Source organism: Falco biarmicus, chromosome 4 (assembly GCF_023638135.1).
Source record: "Falco biarmicus isolate bFalBia1 chromosome 4, bFalBia1.pri, whole genome shotgun sequence".
Taxonomy (NCBI): domain Eukaryota; kingdom Metazoa; phylum Chordata; class Aves; order Falconiformes; family Falconidae; genus Falco; species Falco biarmicus.
Window position 1 is genome coordinate 32,431,592 of NC_079291.1, and position 22,694 is coordinate 32,454,285.

The 22,694-nt window shown below is 40.9% G+C and overlaps 1 protein-coding gene across 2 annotated transcripts; it reads right to left on the reverse strand.

Annotated features, from left to right (window-relative positions):
• Positions 1-856: 856 nt before the first annotated feature.
• Positions 857-12,441, reverse strand: LOC130149091 (von Willebrand factor D and EGF domain-containing protein-like). Of its 2 annotated transcripts, none has more exons than XM_056338373.1 (5): positions 10,455-12,441; positions 6,804-6,899; positions 3,610-3,714; positions 3,109-3,204; positions 857-1,297 (listed from the first exon to the last, which is right to left on the reverse strand). In XM_056338373.1, exons 1-5 carry the CDS (start codon positions 10,606-10,608, stop codon positions 1,188-1,190), a joined length of 561 nt encoding a protein of 186 aa, XP_056194348.1. In that variant the 5' UTR covers positions 10,609-12,441; the 3' UTR covers positions 857-1,187. The 2 variants fall into 2 exon arrangements, with proteins under 2 accessions (XP_056194348.1, XP_056194347.1); XM_056338372.1 differs by lacking the exon at positions 10,455-12,441 and adding an exon at positions 9,687-9,986.
• Positions 12,442-22,694: the final 10,253 nt, after the last annotated feature.

The following is a 22,694-nucleotide window of genomic DNA, read 5'->3' on the forward strand; positions in this document are numbered from 1 at the left end:
AATACAATTAATATCCGTCTCTCAAAAAAATTGATCTGAGCATCATTCAGAAAGTTGACTGATTGAACTTCCATGTTTTGGCAAAACCTTCCTCAACTATAGCATTCCAGAAACAGCATAAACGAGACATGGAACAATGAGCGTAGGAGTCTCAGTCCAATCTGCAAAAGGCTGCAAAACCTAAACGAGGCCAAACTGGAACATGCCCAGAAGACAAGCCTCAGCATCCTCCACACAGGTGATTTGTGACAGGCACGGCTTTTCCTCACTGCCAGCCTGTAGCCTCCCATTATATTGCTCCTGTAACAACACAACCTTGTATAGGAATGAATCATCAAGGTCTCCATCTCCAGAAGGGACATAAACACATTTCCCTATCTTACTGGGGTAAGAAAAAGAAATAACTGGAAGCTGATAGATGATCGGATGATACAATTGCAGAAGTAGTCAAGATAAGGACTCTCTTGAGTATCACTATGGATTAAGATTTTAGAAAGTAACAGCAGAACTGTCTGAACAAGTACTGTGTGGTTTGGTTGTTTTTTAATATTGCTTAACTGATCGCAATCCAAATCTGATTGGGGGGGAGGGGCAGGAAGCATACATAAAGCAATAACCAGGATTTTAATAAGACACTTTGTAGTTTGCTGATGTTCCAGAAAGATGCAAACGCTGCAAGTTTCCTCTTGCAAGTGTGTAATCTTCTTGAAGGCACACTATACTTGAGCCAACATCCACTTCTGATGATCTGAATTAAGGATGTTTTGTTTCATGTGCTTTTTAAAAACACATAATTGATATAGCGCAGTAATTCTAGTCAAAGGGGGAAAAAAAAAAAAATCAAAAAGAGCACAGATCTATTCTGAAGTACTTTATTTGAAGAGCAAATTTCATTTCAAGGTCAGCTGTATCAACCAAGACATAACACTTCTGCTTACAAAGAAAAGAAAATGCTAACAGAAGAAAATGTGCCATACACTACACATACTTGGACACTTACAACAGCTGTGTCATCAGCAATACTTTTCTTCAATACAGAAAAACATTTACTTAATATACTGAAAACAAAAAGCTATCTGAAATCAATTAGTTACCATGTTTGTTTTAAGGTTCCCCACAGCTGCAAACTTCATCTCTGTAGGAAGAGCTACATGAAGCAAAAGCAGCTTATCTTTGCGGAAGTTGCTTCATTCCTTCCTTTTCTTTGTACACTGTACACCAGAGTACGGCAGTCGACATCTGCACACGTTTGGAGCTATGCATTTTCCTCCATGTTGACAAGGTAGTTTACATACAGCTGAAATGAGAGACCAGATACATGCTATGTCTGCAGCACAACACAGGCTCATTTTTCTTCTTTGTCTCACTGTGCTAGCAGAATTGTTCCCTGGTGACCACACTGGGACGGTATAAATAAAAGCATAATGGAAGAACTGAAAAGCAATGCCTCTCAATTTATGGCATCGTGGCCTTCACTGGAATACAGCCACAGCATGTCTAGTCTTATTCATGCTTCATTCCCCTTTTAAAATACTATCATTTCTGTTGTTGTTTAAGGCACAGGCTGTTTTTGAGATGGATGTCTCAATGAAAGTGAGGGAACAATAAAAATTCCTGCTGAAACTTACTCCAGACGGCTCTTGGATCCATATCCATGAGGAAACAGCTACCAAACACTAGCTATTGTTCACACAGTGCCCTTCCGCTCCCCCACAAGAAGGGCAGAGGAGTGGGCACAGCTTTAGTTGTCCCCTAGCTACATACCAGTTCAGTTAACAAGCCAGGGCCTGCAATTTGCTCATGAGCATCTGCACCAAGAGAAGTCAAACTGGACGCAGATCTAGTTAATTCAGTAACAGTGATTATTTTGACACTAAGAACCTGAACACTTCTACCATTATTGCTAGTGCAGGGAATGAAGCTAAGCATTTTTAAGTTCCTCTGCATCTCCCACACTTACCTTTTAATACCACCCTCTATCTCAATACACCGATGAACACAAAAGGTAAGCATTTTGCTGGTCAAATAGGAATGCTAAAAGTACAAGGGGCAACAGGCACAAACTGTAACACAGCAACTTCCGTCTGAATGTGAGGAAAAACTTTTTAGTTTGAGGGTGACAAAGCACTGGACAGGCTGCAAAAAGAAGTTGTGGAGTCTCCTCTGGAGACATTCAAAACCCACTTGGATGTGATCCACGCAACCTGCTCTAGGAGAACCTGCTTTAGCAGGGGGTTGGACTAGATTGTCTCCAGAGGTCCCTTCCAATTCTGACCATTCTGTGATTATTTGTTATTCTTTGCTTGACCATATATATTGCAGAAGAACTAACACCAGCTGATCTAGATTCCCACAGCCACATAAAATTTTCAAATGCACAGGATTTCACCCACGATATCCCATTCACAAACAATGTTTAAATGAGCTTTCTCTCAGTCTCCCAGAAAGCAAACAAAAACCTTCTCTTTTTACAGTTTTAGGATTATTGCTTTAGGACCAGGGCAGTGCTGTTTGAGCATACAGGGACCTGCCAGAGAAGGGTACCTTACAGTTTTTGTATGTAACCATCATCTGCTTTTGTGAATCAAAATTTGGGAAAATGCATGTGGTTGTTCAGCAAGAGTGTCAGTCAGTACTAATCCTGACTATAGCCAGTTTCCTCTTACTCTTTTAAGAGCACCTGGAGTTGATTCTGCCAACTTATCCCCAAAGTGAGAAGCAAGTTTCAGTCTCCCATGCCCATAAAATTTAATGAAGCTTGTAACCCACGTAAGAAGTGATAGTGTTTCTGTAATGGCCATTTTCAGGTGTTTATACCAGGGTGTTGATTTATAGAAAATATTTCACAAGACATACCAAGTAATGAATTTGGTGACAACCAAAATCTGAATTTATCTGAAGTGGACAAGTTCTGTCTTTCTGACCAAATTGAAAAGCCACCTACTACTTACGCATACTTGTAAGACCCTCAGTATGCAGAAGCAGCTCTCTTTATTATTCTAAGATACTTGCCTAGCAGCTTTGTTAGGCACCGAAGATCTGAACGCTGTACTGGTAAATCAAACAACTAGAGAACAGGATAAACAAAAAATGTCAGAAGTCATTTACCTAAGTGACATGCTCCACCGACCCATCCAGCTGGACAGCTACAAATCCCAGGAGCCACACAAGCTCCATTATTCCGGCAACCTTGAGGACAAATTGCTAGAAGAAAAGAATGGGTAAGTCAGCAGGATTTATAAAACTGATATTAAAGAATCCTGACAGAATGAAAGATTCAGGATGATACAAATTAAAATGGCAAAACACATTTTCTTCCAGGTTAGATACTCAACTGGTATAACTCTGAAGGCATTTCCAGGGCCATGGAAATGGAAAAAAATAACTGTGTACTGTTAAGAATTTTGGTTTAAATGTTAACAGATGTACAGTTTAATGCAAAATAATTTCACAGTATTTTATCTGAGTGTTTACCAATAATGTATTACTACAGAAACGAAGGACCTACAATGACTTTTCCATAGTTATTAGCCTCTTAATACTTTTAAAATGTTTTTGTAACTTAAGTTATATTTTTTAATCAATATTTTCATGAATGTAGATACCCACCTTCTTGGCATCTTGATCCTGTCCAGCCAGAAGCACAAAGGCACTTCACAACTCCATTGACAGAGATGCATTCCCCACCATTTTGACAGCCTCCTTCACAGCTTACTGCGGAAGAACAGCATACGCAGCACATTTCAGAAGCAGCATAGGATATCAAATAATTATCTTTAAACAGCTGGTCTACCATCAACTACTTGTTCTATCACATCTGCAAAGACTAAAATTTCAACTATTCAGAGCAAGGCACAGTTCTGTAAGGAGCGAGCGAGGATGACAAAACCGTGTCTGCAAATGCCAACTCAAAATGCAGTTAAGATTAAAGATCTTAACTTTTTGAGCATTTAGCCTGAGAGTACCAACAAACAAACATAATTATCACTATGGCATAGCTCCTCCCCTCCCCAACTGTGAACCAACTGTTCAACAGCCGCACCACAGTAACTACTAACATACATATTCTTATCAATCTTGCCAAATCATAGCTGGTGAGCCAGTAACATGTGGTCAAGGATTCATGCAGTTCCTTACCTGACAGGACCTACACATAACAAGAGGAAGAAGAGAAGGGGATATTGCCTTGACAAACAAACCCATAACTACAGCCAGGTTGAGTGGTGTCTTCCCCCAAAGGCCAACTACGTAAGTCAGCCTCCTCATTCCAGAATTGTTCTATGCATTGAAGCCCTGAAGGACTCATTAACAAAGCATTATTTATACCAGACATATGATTGGTATTCAACCGTGGTGCACACCATCTTGGAAACATGGCATAATCACTGTTCTGTACAATCAAACGCATCCTTTCACAAGCATGAATGTAAATGTACACACTACCTTCACCGCACTGAAGAGAAACAACTATCCTTCATTAGAATGATGGACAGTTGGGATGTCTGCTTGATACTTGGTAGAAAAAAGTCCAAATCTCTGTTCTACCACAGTCTTTGAATATGATTTCAGCTCATGATTCAGCTGAGGATTTGACACAAATGCTGAACTTGCAAGGACACGCAAGTGAACTCCAGTACAGCTAGAAAAGCTCTTCAAAGCCTGTTGGCATATTTCTTTGTCACATGGTATAACTTAATGTGTTTAATATTGATTATATTGCATCGATTGTGGTGACAGGGGGAAGTGCCTGAAGACTGAAGGGAAGCAAATATCACTCCAATCTTCAGGAAGGGCAAGGAGGAGCCGGGGAACTACAGATCAGCCAGCCTCACCTCAATCTCTGGTAAGATAATGGAACAAGTGGTCCTGGAAACCATTTCCAGGCATACTAAGGACAAGAAAATCATCAGGAATAGTCAGCATGGCTTCACAGTGAGGGTGACCAAACACAGGTTGGCCTGGGAAGTTGTGGAGTCTCCATCCTTGGAGATATTCAAAAGCTGTCTGGACACGGACCATGGCAACTGGCTCTAGCTAGCCCAGCTTGAGCAAAGGGATTGGACAAGATGACCTCCAGAGGTCCCTTCCAGCTTCACCCATTCTGTGATTCTGTGCGATTCTGCAATAGCATATTGCACCATGCTGCAATTTTGTATATCCAGGCTCCACACGCCACGGTAGTCCACCTTAAAGGTCAGCACAAGCACATCCTTTGCCTTACAGGGATAACATGGTAAAAAGCACAAGTCGGATTTTTACTCAGATACAAATCCAAGTCTAGACTGTAGTATTTGCGTAAACTGAATCCTCGCTCTGCTTTTTCTATTTAAGTAGTACTTCTCGCCTTATTCTGATTCAGGCTCTTCTCAGAATGTCAAGCTCCCTGTCAAGACCCCAGAAACCTACACTTTCAGATGGCCTTTAAGAGATTAAAAAAAAATAAATAATCCTTTTTCTGGAAAATGATGCTGACCCATGCTCCAGTTTACCTCACTGCTGTCAACACTGTTATGCCTACTCAAAATGCATAGTTATTTCCCAAGGCATTACACAACAGTACTGTGTTATACAGATCTTCATTAGAAGACACTTCCTCATCTTTTTTATTCCTTTATAATGTTAGCAATATCGATATCAAATTGTTATCACTGGCAGCTGAATTCCCATTCAGTCCAGTTAATAAGCCAGAGATACAGTTTAAGTTTCTGCAGACTTAGACAGATGTTACCATGTTACATTCTTTCTTCCTAAAACACCAAATACAGCTTTATTAAAAAAATGAAACAAATAAAGAAACAAAAAAACCCTGCCAAACACCAGACAACCTAACAACAAGACTCCAGGGAGCTGCAGAAGGTAGCCGAGTTCCTTCCCCAAGTACTCATTAAGTTACACTCCAAGTAAACTCTTGTAGCTATTTCATATTTGAAGGAAATAAAGAAAATGCCTGCAGAATAAACACCAAGAATAAACAGAGAATTCTGTGAGATGTTGTTGGCTGCTGTGACCAGTCAGACTGAATGCTTATTAGGTTCTTAGTACGCTGACGACTGCCCGACTAATTTACCAACATCTTTTCAAAAAGAACTTCTAGAATTTTTTAAGTGCAAGGCTTTTCTTCTGAAACAAAAGCAATGCTTTATTTTCCTTCACTCTCTGAGGATATCTTGCCTACCCAAGGATATCGTTTTCCCCCAAAACTATTTCAAGTTTTCTTCTTTTATCCCAGAACTCAAGTTATCATCAGTAGCCTGATCAGTTCATAACAATGTAACGTTTTCTTAGATTGTCTCTTCCAGTCCATGCATATATTCAATACACTTCATAAAACCGTAAGAATTGGTGCCACTTCTCATCTCCATCTCCCATTACCTATCAACAATACATTGCCATGCTTATCTTTAGCGACTTGCCCTCAATATCACCATCTTGCAAATACTACACAAGTTCCAAACACCTAATGTAGAAATACGTCTCTATAAAATTAATGTCATTAAATTATCTTAAGTGTTTGTTATAGAGCTAAACAGAATATTTATGTAACATAAACAAGGTATTTTACAAGGGACAGAATTCTCTAGATTCTCACAACACATTTCAGTACATATACTTCACCCCATTCTCCTGCAAGTATGCAGATCCTCCAGGCCATGCATTTTTTGACAGCAAGATCAGAGGTCTAAGGATTTAAGGTCATTATTTCAAACTGCATTAGATCTTGGACTTGAGAAGTTCCAAATTAATTTTGCCTGTTTTCAAACTCCTTGTCTTTCCAAGCTATCATTTGTTTGGGTCTTACTCACCTTTATGACAGTATCTACCCCCATAGCCAGGTGGACATCTGCATTTCCCAGGTCTGAGGCACTCCCCACCGTTTTTGCATTTTGGATAACATGTTGCTGTTAAGACAGAAAACAAACAAAGTTTGGATCAATATTGGTGAAGCTTAACAAAATTACTACTTAAGTACATAAGAAATTCACGTTATGTTAGTCTCCGAGTACTCAGTTTGTCTTCACATTTCCTAAGATGTATCTGCCCTGCCATCCTACATCACCAGTCAGGTGAAAAGGTTTGTTTCCCTGCACAGAGAGCGCTCCACTATTTTAAGCTTTTAACCACTCAAAACTAAGGAAGCTTTTGGACCCCAGATGGAACAGGCAGCAAAGCGAGTCATATTAAAAAAGAACAAAGGAAGAAAGCTGGACTGCCAAAGAAGTTTTTGATAACAAGTCAAGAAATGACAGGTGAGGAAAGAAGTGATAAGAAGAAACGATTTAATAAAAAAATGTTGCAACTTGAGGGGTATCTTCTATTCTTAAGATGAAATACTAGACTTCACGCTCTACTGGATTCCTGCATACGTCTCCAGTAAAACTAAATGCTCATTTCCTCATATCGCTTCTCTAAAATGTCTCCAGAAGTCAGTCACCACCTCCTTCTCCTCCACCCTCTTTTTTTTGTCTCATCTGCCCTCTCAGATTATTTATTCTGAAATATTATTTATTCTGAAATAAACAGTGTTTGTTCAGAAACCATCTAAGATAATTGTAACTTTTGTCATAACTGTAATTATCTGTTGGGAGAAAAGCACCTATGATCATCACAAATTCTGCAACTTTTTCATTACTGACAGCCTGGACAGGTTGGATAAGGCACAAATAAAAATCTTCATTTTGCAGAATTCTGGGTAAGTTCAGTCAGATTGGTAATAAATAGACCTCCTTGCCACTCATAAGTAATTCCTGAATCACCCCTGGTGTCTTTTGTTTATTTGCATACAGATTTTAGAGACCCACGTGTTTCAGAGCCTCATCTGAACTAACTGCAGATATGAGATGCGTTCTCTCACCACATTGCTTATCGTTGACTGGATGGGTAAGAAGTCTGAAACAGGGAAGAAAAGGGAAAAGACGAGCAGTGAGGAACACTGATTTTGCCCTCCTAATCTTACAGCACTCTCAAACAACCCAACTGAAGAACAGAGGATTTTTCACATTAGTATCTGGAGAATGAGTATTTGCATGCAAATACAGGACACAGATGTATGAAAGAACCATTCAGCACTCAGCTCTGCATAACTGTTTTACCAGATGCTTTCAGTTCATTGGAAATGCCATACGAGAGCTCTCAATTTAAGAAAAACTGTTACTTCACATAGTCTCCAGTTCAGTTTTCTTGACAGAACAAGGGATGAAACTTCATCTACCCAAATCTTTTTCTACATTGATGACCTTATCAGAGCGAGCATTCAGCGGTTCCCTTAACAATTCCAGACAGTTCACCTCTCTAATTCAAAAATGGATCTGCATCTCCAACAGTCTTTCACATCTCCCCTAAGCCCCAAAATGTCTAGGATCCAACAGTTGTTTGGAACAGTGCATACAGCAGTTACTCATCCCCAATGCACAGCACATTAGCTACACATCATTTGTCACCACCTGCTAGCCTTAGCTTCTAAATAAAACAATACTTCATGAATGATTACAGTGCTGAATGAAATTTTCAGCATCCCATTTCAGAGTTTAAAAAAATAAATCACATTTTAAATGAAAGGCATTGAAAACTAGAACAAATATTGTACAGATTATATCACCTCTTCGCACAGGACAACATGTCAAGCAAAAGAACTCCTGATATTGAGTGAATTTTAGCAATTAATAGCCACAATAGCCACTTCTGAAAAAAAGGAATTAGAAATCAGACATGTTACATTAAACAGTGTTTAAACCTAAACTCTTCTCCCCAGTGTTTACTTCTGCATATTGGGATACTTTCAAAAATACTTTGTCTCTCGTTGAACATTACCAGGAAGAGATTTCAGTTCCCTACCTTTACGCCTCCTACCATGGAAATGGGATGTACAGATGACTCTGTGGGTCAGGTAGGAAGTAAATTCCAGTATTTTTACAAGCACAATGTACTCCAACAAAAGATCCAGAAAATAACCTACTTTATACACACTTTTTTGATCTTTTCATTAGCACTATTCTCACTAATAGCACCTAGAAAATACCAGTTTAACATTGCTGAGGCTTGGAAAGCTGTCAAGCCTCTCAAAGCACCATTCCTCACTCAGGCAAGTATTTAAACGTGCACAGGAAAAATTATACAAGGAAGTGGATGCAAAAGCCTGTCCAACAAGCTGACATTTACCCCACCCTCAACTGGTAAAGCGCTGTATCTACTGACACCGCGGCCACTTCCAACGGCTGGGGCAACCCACCTACGTGAGTGTCTTCATGAAGGAGATGTGTGCGCTACCAGTTTGCTGCCATTGCCTCGCCAGAACCTGGGTGTCTTTATCCCCTTTCCCCCACCGCACCTTATTTACGTCCTGCCAGGCACCCAGCCACTCCCCTCTCTCACTGCTCCCGACCCCAGCCCCTCAGACCTCCCAGAGGGAGCACTCGCAGGAAGGCTGGCACAGCATGGCGCCCACGCCTGCTCAGGCACAGACGCGACCCCAGGGGCCACCGGAGCGCAGAGACCCCCACAGCCGCGGGCAGGCGACGCCGGGCAGGGCGCTCCCCGCCTGTCCCCCGCGGCGAGGCGAGGCGAGGCGAGGTGCGGAGCGGCCGCCCCTGGCCCGCCACCGCCCCGCCGGGGGGATGCCACCGCAACCCGCCCCCGCCTTCCCGCCCACTGGCACCGCCTGGCGCCGCGGTGCGAGGCCGGGCCGTTACCGTGCTGGCAGAGCTCGCCCTCGTAGCCCTTGGAGCAGAGGCAGGTGCCGTTGCCGAGGCAGAGGCCGCCGTGCTGGCAGCGCGGGCTGCAGGCCGCCGGCGGGGCCGCGCCGAAGGGCCGGGGCGCCCCGCGGGCGGGCAGGGCGCCAGCCTGGGCGCCGCGCAGCAGCCCGCACAGCGCCAGGCAGAGCAGCAGGCGGGGCAGCCCGCCGCCGTCCCGCCGCGCCATGGCCCGGCCGCCTCACCCGCTGGCTCGGGCAGCTCGCCGCCGCCCCGCTCCGCTCCCCGCCGCCGCCTCCTCTCCGCGCACTCCCCTTTCACCCCCCGCTCCTTCACGCCCCCCGCGCTTTTCCCCTCTCGGTGCTCTTCCACTCCTCCTCCACCCCCGCTGCGGCGCGGCCTCCCCCCGCCTCGCCTCGCCGCCCCCCGCGCCCTGCGGTCACGGCGGGTTGAAGCCCCTCCCGGGTGTCCGTGACAGCCAGCGGGTTACCCGGGTGCGGGCAGGGACCCGGCCGCCCGCAGCGCCTGAACCGAACGGGGCCCGGGGGCTCTGAAGGGCGCAGCCCGGCCCGGAGCCTGCGGCAGGCGGAGGACCCGCCACCAGCCGGGCACGGACCGGGCCTAGGCCCAGGTGGCTGCCGTGGGTGCAGCCGAGCTGTGGGCCCTGCCGCCCGAGGGCCCTGCCACCCGCTGCCTGGGCTGCAGGGCTCTGGCCCTGTAGCTGCCCGCCCTCCCTCCCTGCGACCTCACAAACTGAGTCCAATTCACCTTCATCTTTGAAGTCACCACGCGATGTCAATATCTTGACAGTGTTGGAAGGGTGATGCGAGAGTGAGGTGATGTGCTGAACCCACTGCAGCTTTGCAGATGGGCGAACGGGAGGAGTATGGATTTCATGCTGCCACCTCGTCCAGCATGCCATCGCTGGGAATGGCCTCAATCCAATTCTGTGGCAAGTAAAACAGCAATATATTTCAGTTCGCTTGTGAAAATATAATCAGTTGCAAGAACACAAACACAGAGGATCAGAAAACACGAAAACACCTTTCCCCTCATTATTTCCCATCTTTCAAAAGCATTTCCTATAATTTTAAATGTTTCCCAGAGAAAACACACACTTCCCATGCCAAAGCCGAGCCCCAGGGAATTTTTTCAGGTGTGCTTGATTGACCAGTAGTGACAAAAGGGTAATATAAATACCTATACAAAGTGTCTGCAGAAAAGTGAAGTAAACCTCGTGCCTTTTGAAAAACTAAGGAAAAAACAAAGCTGTCTTCAATGGTGAGAGCTGACTTTGAATTAATTTTACGAATGGCACAAAACAGTTTGATTTGTTGTCTAGGTAGTATGATCTGGTAACTGCATTCACTTTGACTGGAAATTAAAATTTGTGTAATTGCCTGATAGAATAAAAGGCAAAAGTACTTCTGTTGGAAAACTGGCTTTGATCCCTTTTCACACCTACTGAGGTGCTGTCTGGCTTCTTGCAAAGGTGTGCACATAATGTGATCCTTTCAAGTTCTTTAGCCTTTGGAGGAGCACAGCAACATGTTAAATGGTTAAACAAGAGAAGCCTAGAAGTGCAATACTAAACAATTGCCTGCAATGGGCACAATTCCCCTCTTGCTTGTGCCTAGGTACAAAGCCGCTTTCAGATGATACATACATACAATTACATTCATTCTGTGCAAACCCATGTTGCAAATATCCTTTCATGTAATACTGATGCTGCAAAAAAAGCAGTGATCTAGTTACTCATATATAGGTTGCCATAGTCTGTTAGTTTGCTATCTAGAGTAAAAACATCCAAGCCCTGTTGCAGTTCTATTTGTGGCAGGGAGAACAGGGTCTCCTGTTTTCGTGTACAGTATTCCCCGCTGCAAGCACGAGGGTAATTGGATTGAGCAGTGAGAGCACTCATGGTAAAACTGCTTGCCAGAAATATATTGGGGAATAAATTCTTTTCAAAAGGAATAGCTTCCTTTATGCTAACCCCACAAGAGCAAAAGGAGAGAAGAAAAGAACTGAGATGCTGACTCTGGGCTGTATTTTTCTCTGGGTGTATCATAATTTTACACTTCCTTGACTTCTGCCAATAATTTTCACTGTATTGAGTTAGTCTCAGAATTATTTTTTTCTATTTTTGTCTTTTCTCCACCAGACAGTTTAATGTGTAAGTGTGCCTTTGATATTAATGCCTAGCAACAATTCATTCATACAGAATTCTTTTCAGGTTTTAGCAGCTCTTCTTCATTATTCATGTAGAGAGCCTGATTTTTAAAGTACTATTTATTTTCAGTCCGATATCTCAGCTTCCCTATTCCAAAAAGATGACTTCTGGTGGCTCAGGTTAATTAAGAGCCCTTTTTTTATTTCTCACCAGGTTTCCTTTGAGGATCTTAAAATAATTAATACAAAAGAAAATAATCATATTTTGAAATATGGCAAGTACCCCTCAGCAGAGATAATTAAATGCAAAGACTATATTAAATAAGCTTGTTCAGGTGTTTCATTGAATGAAATAAATTTGTTTAAACATTATCTTCTGTAGGAAGGATTAGGCTGCTTCACCATCTTTGTGCATCTAAATTCATCTCAGGGCTTATCAAATTCGCTGAGTGCATGTCTGCATTTTAAAGGGGTTGTGTCATGTTAACAGAGGTTCTCACTGAAAACAGAAATGCTTCCAGGCATCCGACATGCTTTAGCCTTAGAAGTGTAATCTGATTTTAAAAAAAAAAAGACAAAAAAAAAAAGACAGCAGTTAATGGAGTTGCTAAGTAGAGAGACAGAATTCACATCATTCATTCATTCATGTCATAATGGTTATATTTGATACTTAGTTTCAAACTAAACCCAAAACAATGCAGACATGATTAGGTTCATTTTTTGCTTCTTGAAACAGTAGAGGAAGGAGTGCCAACATCCTTCTGCCATACTGTCTAGCTGTATCATAGACAGCAATATGCAATAGCTTCTTGAGGGGGACCACTGTCTAGTTCAGAGAAGACAGGAAAGAAATGAAACCTGCATTATAATCAGAGCTAAGGTACTTGGTGTTATATTGTGGGAGTAAGGATACTCACCTGGAGTCTGGACTTCTGCTCCATGTAAGAAAGCAGGTGCAAGGAGTGGCTCTCCCACAACCCTATGGGAATACCCCATGGCTGGCCACCCTAGAGCATGTGCATGTGTCTCTTGCCTATTTCAAAGACATTTCATTACAGTGTGAAAAACATGCAAGAAGTACAAGCTCAGATCTTCACATGCCATGGGATTTTATGAGCCAGCCAGCGTAATACAGCACAACCTGCTCTGAAAAGTAGTGACTTCAAGAAAATAATAAGCCTAGAAATTTGGATATGAAATTTTAGAGGGTGCTTGTGCAGTGGTGATGCACAATAATCTAATAAAATGTCAGTATGTCATTAATCAAGTAGATTTACTGGGGTAGGGGGTAATGTTAGGAGGTGTATAGAGCTAACTTCTTTCCTAGCACTGTGCAGCATGTGCGGTTCCAAGCTCTGACACAACCATAGCTGCACTCTTAGAGCTGGACTCGGTGCTGTGCTTAAGTACCTCTAATAACATGTGATCCAGAGCTGAAGTTTTGTGATGCTACACTGATAAACAATAGCACACACATTTATGAGTACTTTTCAGCATAATTTTATTTCCATTCTACCATGTGTAGATGAACCATCAGGTAATGATAGTTAAATGGTATTCATCAAAAGTGATCCCAACTTAAGTCCATGTCAAATCTTTCAGATAATAGGGACTTATGACCAACATCAGTCTTCTTTGTTGACAGTTTGAATACTGATTTGTCTTCCAGTGCAATTGGGCTATGGTGGCATTTGAGAAATATGTATGAAAATCACTATCATTCTGCTAAAAGAAGGAAAATGATATATGGGATTATATTCAAACGTGCCTATGTGTGAATTAGGTGAGCAGAGATATGTATGTACAGGCTGTGTACATACATTCATCCACAACTGCCATGTGCATCTCTTGGCGTTGTCCAAAATTAAGGGCCTCTATGGATTGCATGTAGAGATTGTCTCCATTAGTACACCTAGCCCTGATTTCATAACATAAAACCACATTTTAATTTATCTGAGGCAAACGTATTCATCTGAAGAATACCAGCCCTGTATGCAGCTTTCAAAACCATTATTCCAATAAGTAAACTTCTTTACATAACAGCAAACTCAAAATGTGATGTTTAGTCAGCAAGACTGATATGCACTGAAGTCCTTGTTCACACATTTTTCTTGCTGACTAAATAGAAACATGAACATGGTATATATTAGTGAGATACTTCAGGATTAACACATTAATAATTGCAATTAGCTGTAAGTCTCTCAGACCACCACCTTTCCTAGACATTTCCAATTAGGGTGCAGAATAAATCTGTGCCTGGGGATTGTGGGTACCTCAAAAAAATACAAGAGTATTGTCAAAAGACCAGCCAGGCTCACTAGAAACAGTTTAGCTCTGAAGCTCTGTTTAGTGCAAGCCAAGGTCACTACTATCTCCTTTGAATGTTGTATGTAAATTACCTGACAGGAAAAGAAATGCTGTTCCTTTGGCCCATTAAAAGATTACTGAGCAAAAAGATCAAGGCTTGTCTTATTCCCTGGTAAACAGCTCAGCTTTCAGCTGAAACCCTAATTCCTTGTTGAATCTGATTCTGTCTTTCAGGAATGTTTGGTAATGTCTAAGCTAAGAAACCTTGCATTTCTACAAAGCGGGTAGGCCAGTGATCCTTTATCTGATTTCACAAACATAAAGTGTTACTTCAGAGTCTCAATTTTATAAAACAAGGCCCTAATCTTCCACTGCAGATCACCTCAGTTAGTTGCTGCAACAAGGAGGGACCAAATATTTACACAGATATTGCCCAATTTTATTTTGAAAGCAGAGGCCAGTCTCACTACAACTAAGGAACTTTCTGCTCATGCTATAGGTCTTAAGATCAGCCCCATTATGTAGGTGCACTGTCTAAAAGATGCTGAGCAGGTACATATCAGTGGAAACTGTGATTTATATACAGAAATGGCTCTTAAGGATCTTAAGGATCAAAGTCCAGATAAAGCAAGACTGTGAGACACTTAAATACCACATCCAGCTTCCTTTAGAGACATCTGCAAACCTCCTTGTTTTCTTCAGCACTGTAGTATCAGGCCCTACATCCCAGCAAATAAATGGCATGACATTGCCAGGCGACTGGCACCCTGAATTTTTATTTGGCCTGGAGTTCAAAGTAATTTAGGGCTCAGTATCTCACAATGCCATCAAAGTCAAACTGAAATAGTCCTCTTCCCATTCTCTTTCTTTCTGCACTGTACTTTGCTGAGTTGCTGAAGTGGGCTTGCAAGCAAAGGAAGAGAATTTGATTTCCTTACTACTCGTGGGCTCTCAACCATGTCCCTCATAAATAAATGATTTTTTTGGTCACTGAATCTTATATTTTGCCCTCAAAGATATTTGCCATAATATCCAATGAAAAGAGTAATTGAATAGCACTTGGTATAACTATTGACTATAACTCAGATACCACACCACTGCACACAGTATAAATACTAGGGGCCTAATGTTCTGTAAATTAATTGAAGTGGAAAGTCCGTAGTCACATTCATCCTGATGAAGTCAAGGGAAAACACCCAAGAGGTTAAATAGTAACTCCAAGATAGGGTTTTTTTTTCAGTATTGAGTAGTGAATTTTATATTGTTCTAGTACTTAAATCTCTGTCTCACAGGATTCATCTTTACATCCATCAAATGTCCACAGTATCAAATATTATTAACCATTCAATATTTATATAGTTATTATTGTACCATAATCCTTACATACACTTATGCTGCTGTAAGCCAAAGCAACACTACTCAGACTGCCCCGGAGCAAAACCAGTGTCTGTGGAAGCATCCAGAGAATCATCTTTGAGACATAAAGATGTCACTTTGTCTGCCACAAAAATGCTGCCAACTTTAGGATGAATGTGGCTACTGTTCAACAGGGCACAGCAACACAACTCAGTAATGTGGAACAGGAAATGAATAAAAAAAGAGCACATCTAATTGATATTTAGATATGGTAGGATGTAATTACTTGTCCTGGAATTCATTGAAAGCATCAGTGCTCTGAATGCTCCTTTATATATATATATATATATATATATATATATATATATATATATAAAAAAACAAAAAAACAAACAAACAAACCAACAAAACCCGTACAATCAGTTCTTTACTGTCCACCAACCAAGATGACTTTAGTTTGGCAGCTGATGGTTAAAAAAATGGTGTAATACGTATTTCTATGTTTTGTATGTCATTGTTATGTTTGTTAAGTTATATTACCTCAAATCTACCTCTGAACAAAGAAAGTGTAGTTCACGTAAATAGTACTTAGAAGTTTAGGAGCACTTTACAAGTTTGAAGTTCCTTATGAATGTTGCCTGCTTGTGCTAATTTTCACAACACTCTTGAGAGAAAAGTAAATAGAAGAACCACTTTACAAATGGTGAGGCAAAAGAAAGTTGTTAGGCAACTCACATGTAAAGCTAATAGCAAAGCTGGAGTATAGACAGTACTATTTGTTTAGTCCACATCTCAAATCATGACAGCATGTCTAATGCAAACATGCCTTCATGTGATCTGTGCAGGTCTGCTCAGGAAAGGAATATGTAAAAAGAAGGAAGTTAAGTAACAGTTTGTTTCTAAAGAACTGTCATTCATCTGAAAACCACCTGTAGGCATTATCTTTCCTAACTGCACAGGTATGATCACACCTCTGTTTTGAATAGAGCTGGAATCTGGGACCAAGAAATTTAAAAAGTAAGAGTTGCTAACTTAAATCCTTAATGACAACAGAGCAAACAGGTTGATGCTGAATTAAATTCATGCCGGCCAAGAAAGTAAAAGTGAAAATGATCACTAGTGTCAATGAAAATATCTCAAATCTACCTCTGACTCATGTATGTGTGGGTAACAGGTGGAGGAAATTTGTAGAAAAAAAACCCCAGCATGTCAATGACACCTGCCTCTCTCTAAACGTCCCGTTAAATAGGCTATGTCCAGTGGATCAGCTCAGGTCTCTCTGCCCCTTATGGGCTGTGCTCCCATTTAAATTCAGCCCCTTGATGGACCTTAACTCTGATGGATGCTTTCATATACTCCAGCTCCATGTATAATCCATGTGTAACAGAATACCGACTGTGAAGCTTTTCATGTTGTATTTAATAGTAGCTGTCATATTTGTGTATTGACAGCGTTGCCAATTGTGAAGGGGTTTCACAGTTTGTGGGATTGTTTTGTTGGTGGGGTTTTTTTCCCCTCCCCTAAATCTTCAGATTCTGGAATCCCATTAGTAGTTTTACTCCTCAGTTTTAATTTTAAAAGCTGTGAAAAGAGCTAAGAATGTGATCCTAGAAAACTCAAGCAGATAAACTTCTTAAAAAATATTATTTTTAAGAAGTTGGATGAAATTAACTAGTATTTTTGTGTGTCTGTCTTTTGTGTGTCTAGCTCCTAGGGTGAATACTACTGTCCTTAATTTCACTTTTAAAAATGCAAAATGGCAACTCTGTACATACATGCACACCTCAGAACACATGTTCATGAGAATAGAGCCTGAAGTGGCCTGACATCTAGCACAGTCCTAGCCCAAAAATCTGGAAAATCAGACTTCCAAGACATAAGATTCTCTATTTGCTAGTTTAGACATCACATCTGCATGCATTAATAATGCAATCCCTGGCATTACCTTAAGTGAGTTCGACATTTGACTCTTTTTAATCCAATTTCTTAGGCTGTGGCTCTTCTGGAAACCTTCCTTCTCCTTGTAACAGAACAACAATTACAAGTTATATTTGAATCGTAAGTGTGGATAGAGGACATTCACGCTTTCTCATTTTATCACCTAATTATTCCAAGCTGGTTTAAATCCAGCACCAACAAGATGGCATTTATCAAAGTCTAGTGTCCTGACCACGATAACTGGTAATTCAATGTAAATAAAAGAGGTATCTTTCTGCACCTAACTGTCAACCATTGGGAGACTTCAAACTCAGAGGTCCTTGGATGAAGTGTGCCCCACAGGCACAAAATTATCACATCAACTCATATATGCTGATTGCTATCTATAGCTGTATAATGGAAGTTGTACCACATATACAGGACTCAGATGCTGAAAAGAGGAGTGCGGAGCTTCTGCAAACACCACTGTGGCTTGAAACGTGCTAGGAATATGCTCAGCAAAATGTTTTAGACAACTGAAAACAAAACATTAACTGTATAAATTTAACCGAATATACTTGAAGAAGATCGGCATAATAAAAATCCAGCTGTTTAGCACTTCAGACTTTCAGCTCACACTGCTTATGTGTAAGATTATTTTGCTTCCAAATTGAATGTTGCTGGCTGGAGATGTATAGGTAGACTGGACATATGCACTATGTCTTATTTTATGAGAAAAGAATAACAAAAGTTTTTTAAAAAAGTCTGAAAACCAGCCTTAATAATGCAAACATCGTAGGACAGCCCCTTCATCTCTGCAATGGTTGATATTGATGTTGAAACCTTTCATTTTTACTGATTTCAGTGATGAAACAGTTCAGTACTGCATTACTTAACCTCTCCCGTGCTTTAAAGAAGGCACTCTGACAATGCCAGAACAGACCTTCCCCTTTTTAACATAGCCTTTTTTGTCAAACTTTCATTAAGAGTCTTAGCAATTTTTCTAAGGCAAAATGGAATTAAACAGCATAAATACAATTTAGTTAATACTGTCAGATTATAATATCTCCATCCTCTTTTTAGAATTATGCCCAGTGGCAGCAGTTTCCATTTCTAAAAATCATTTATAATCCATACTTTTATTTCCCCACCGTGACACCTAGTAACAAACATGCCACTGATAATACCAGCAAAATCTTTGAGAAGGTATCATATCTGCATAAACAATTGTGTGACATTCTTCTATGTATTTGCTCATTTTCGGAGACATGCATTTCCATTTTAAGACCCTATAATGGCCTGTTAATGTGGATCGGAGAGTTTGTTTTAAGACAAGTCATTGTTAGAAGGTGCTTGACTTAATTTTTCCAGGGCTGATGGCTGGTCATCATTTTGTATCAGGGCTGATATTTTCATGCTTTCTACTGTAATAGTTATGGGCTAGAACAAACTGCATGGTTTATGAAGTAAAGGACAAAACTTTTGTTTTCTGCTGCATCCTAGAACTTCTAAAGTTGCTTGCTTTGGCAAACTTTGTATTCTACTCCCCTAACACCTTAAAAAAAGCCTGCCCTGCAAGTGCAAATCAATATGTATTTGCAAGGAAGAAGGTGACAAAACAGTCGTGCTCTTTCCTATAAATCATACATCCTCCATTTCGCTTCCTTTTTAATGGCACTCAGAGGAGCAGATGGGCTGAAGATCACAGATGCAGGGCCATCGCTTCCCTTCTCAGCCAGCCTAGGGGTGGCATTCAAGCGTTCCAGGTGCAATTCATACTGACCTTTACACTCAGTAACCAATATGAAACCTCAGTAATATTTGACTCACCATTGAAAGTGTTATTTTTGTTATGCCACTGAAGGAAGATGAGGCTGATGGGAATCGGCACTATCCCAATGACTTTAAGGACACCTGGTCCCTGCACACCTCCTTAGCACCCTAAGCCACATAGCACCAACACCCTGCACAAACTAGAAGTCCTAACGCAGAAAAAGTGAAATAGAAGTGTGTTGTTCCTCAGAAAGAAGGCAAAAGGTATGAAAGAGATTGCCAAAGCTTTATTCATTTAAATCTCTGTGGAATTTTCTTAGTGAAAACTTAGATAAGACAAATAACCCTAAGAAGGAAACATTTCCCATTGTAAAAAAATACTCTACCGGTGGCTCCTCGCCAGCTCAGTCTGTGAGAAGGAAGGACACCAGCTCCTCTTGAGCAGCACAGTCAAACCCAGGTAGCAATTGTTCTGCCTACAGAAAAGTCATCCCACTGGAGTCTACCCAGTGCAAAACCAGCATTATTGTCTAGGTACTGGCCAACAGCAGGCCAAGGCTACTGTTCCTGAGTATACTTCTGGATATCATTTTTGCGAGTTATTTTCATTGCTGCAAAGGCAATGAGGCTAATCACAGAAGATACGTGGGATATAGTCGAAGCCAAGCAAGACTGATTTTGAAGTAGTACCAAACAATGGAAGTTACTAAAATTACAGTTGTAAAAGCTTGGGCTATATTTCTGTTTTATTATAAGAATAACAATAATCTAATAGCGGTCTGGAAAAAGTTTTATTTCATATTTTCAGTGCTAAGAACACCCGTGGAATAACACCATATTCATAGCTATTTTTCCTCTACCACTATGACCCGTGAACTGACATGGAAGTCAACACACAACACAGTGTAGTGCAGTGAACAGAGTTATTATGAGACTGTAAGAACTTCTGTCTCCTTTGCAACCCTCGCATTCATTATTGGCCATTATAGATTTTCAGTAGAAGGAGATGACCCAGCAATCTCCACAACCCATATAGTACATCACATTGTCTTGCTGGGACCTGATGAGTTTTCACATCTAAGCTGTTCACAGTTTATGTATACAGCAGAGCTATAACAGAGTGTAAATACCTTAGTGTCTTCCTTGCATATGTCACTCCTGAGCAGTAGTTCTCCATCTGTAGAATATTGTCCAAGCTACTATACATACATCTGTTAAAATGTGTCATGATTTTTAGCCGACTGTGGCGCTTTGACATGTCCCATCAAATAGCCAATAATGATGTATTTTTTGGCATTCCTAAAACTGCTTCCCATGTCACTCAATTACTTGCCCCCAGCAGAATGGCTGCAGTTATTAGCTTGCTCTTCACTGTGTCATTTGTGTTATTCCAGTTCCATATGAAGTATGACTTCCTGCCATTTATTTGCTTACGGCAACTAGCTGCCTTTCCACCCCCGAGGTTTTTTTTCCCCTCCAAAATGTACTAAATTATTCGCTGGGCAGAAGCATAATTATTCTTCATTGACAGTACATTCCTCAGTTTCTTTAGGTTCTGCTCACATCGAGCAAGATAGGTACTAGAATTACTTAGCAACAATTAAACTTCTAGAGTGTATTTAGGAAGTATTTTCTAATTAGATTAGGAAGTACCAAATCCAAATGGCTTATAATGTACAATCTGTCATGGACAAAAAATACAACCTAGAAAAATACCATGGGACTTATGGGTTTGTTTTTTTGGTTGTTTTGGTTTTTTGTGTGTGATCATCTTGGATTGGAGTCTTTAATTCTGAAATAAAATTCCATAGTAACATACACACAGTAATGATGCAAACAGCCTGGACAGAGGTTTTTTAATTTGATTTTGTGAAGAAGAATGAATGTTTAATTTAATATGCTTGGAATCAGCCAAAACTAAAGTCCACTGAAGTTTACTCCCCTCTGTGTTATTTCCAGTTGCCAGAAGAAAAATCACAATTTTGTAGATTTGCTTATTCAACCTCCATTTTACCAAAAAAATCTTTTTCTGCATTTCTGGGCATCACAGATTCCTAACCTGCAGTTTGCTGATGAGCTGCTGGTGGGGGATTGTAAACCTCTAGCAAGGAATAAAACAAAAAAAACCCCAAGCAAACAGGAAAACCATAAAAAAAAAAAAAGAAAAAGAAAAAAAAAAGCTGAAGTCAGGATAGAAGGCTGTCAAAGCATGGAGGCAAGACAAGAGTGTCTATCCTATATAATCCCATGTTCTGGCCTACTCCATTATTCCTTTTACTGGTTTCTGTAGGCTGTATTTCCAAACTGTGCAATTAGAGGATGCTCTGGCACTGTTTCCTAACTGTGTGTATTATAGGTGGGAATTTAGTATCCTAGTATTTCCTGGTGTCTTCAAACAACCAAGTGTGCCCAGCCCTCTCAGTGTTCAGCTTCAAATCCCTCTGACCAGCCAGCCTTCCCCTCCGTACTCTACTTGGGAAAGGGGCGCCTTTAATCGTTCAAATCCCAAACGGGTCAGACAAGATGAATTTGGGATCTGGTGAATGAAGTCTACAGCTAAACAGCAAGAACTGGTATGAAACCAGCATGAAAATCATGCTAACCATGTAGTTCTGCATTCTATAGTGCCTGGGACTGTTACTGGGAAACTGACAATTCTGTGTTGGTAAACTGTTCATGTGATCTGTCCTGCTTTTGGCCGTACCAGCCAGCACCCTCCCAGGCCACCCCTAAGGACACTTAACAGAGTTTGAACTCCTCGAGGACCATTCCCAGCAGGCAGTTTGTGCCTAGCCGTGTTGTTTTGTAGGGTGAGACAGTTTACACGGGCAGGGTACATCATACCTATTGGTTTCTTTACCAGCAAACAGAACTGGATACTCTTAATATCCTTACCTAGATGTAGCTTTACAGCCCTAGCATCTCCTAATGCACCATAGGGATATCTGCCCTATGACCTACACCAAGCAGAGTCACTGTTAGGCAGTATGTCATCATATAAAGTTTTGGAAAATCTCAACTGTGATCCATCTTTGACCAAACAAGCCTTTTACTTCAGTGGAATAGCAGCCAGCAGTTTAATTATATGTCAAATGCTATTATATTTCTATCTTATACACACAAGCACAGTACTGGGTTAGACATATAAAGTACTAAGTCCACATTATGTTGTCAAGGAAGAATTGCTCAGCATTCAGATGGCAAAGTATTTGACACAATATTAAAGTTAAAAGGTTAATGATGAGAACTGTGAAAGAAAGTGCTATAAACAGATTAATAGAGAACTGTTTAGCATGATTTGTGTTAAGTGTAGCATCCATATGGGTATTTGCTTTAATACCATTGCAGGCAATATCCTCCTCCCATACTTTTTAAGCTAAAAATAGTCTGGCTTCTTCCTCGTCTGTCTATTTACCACCAGGAAGTAGGAAAAATGTTCAAAGTACATTTTCTTTATTACTATGACAACTTTGAGAGGGATTCCAT

What these genes read in the sequence shown, in the direction of transcription:
- LOC130149091 (XM_056338372.1), bottom strand. Translation starts at nt 9,915, where the DNA reads ATGGCGCGGCGGGACGGCGGCGGGCTGCCCCGCCTGCTGCTCTGCCTG. An exon ending in GGGCGAGCTCTGCCAGCACG is followed by an intron (nt 6,900 to 9,686) that starts GTAACGGCCCGG and finishes CTGTCTTAACAG; the next exon opens with CAACATGTTATCCAAAATGC. An exon ending in GGGTAGATACTGTCATAAAG is followed by an intron (nt 3,715 to 6,803) that starts GTGAGTAAGACC and finishes GTTCTTCCGCAG; the next exon opens with TAAGCTGTGAAGGAGGCTGT.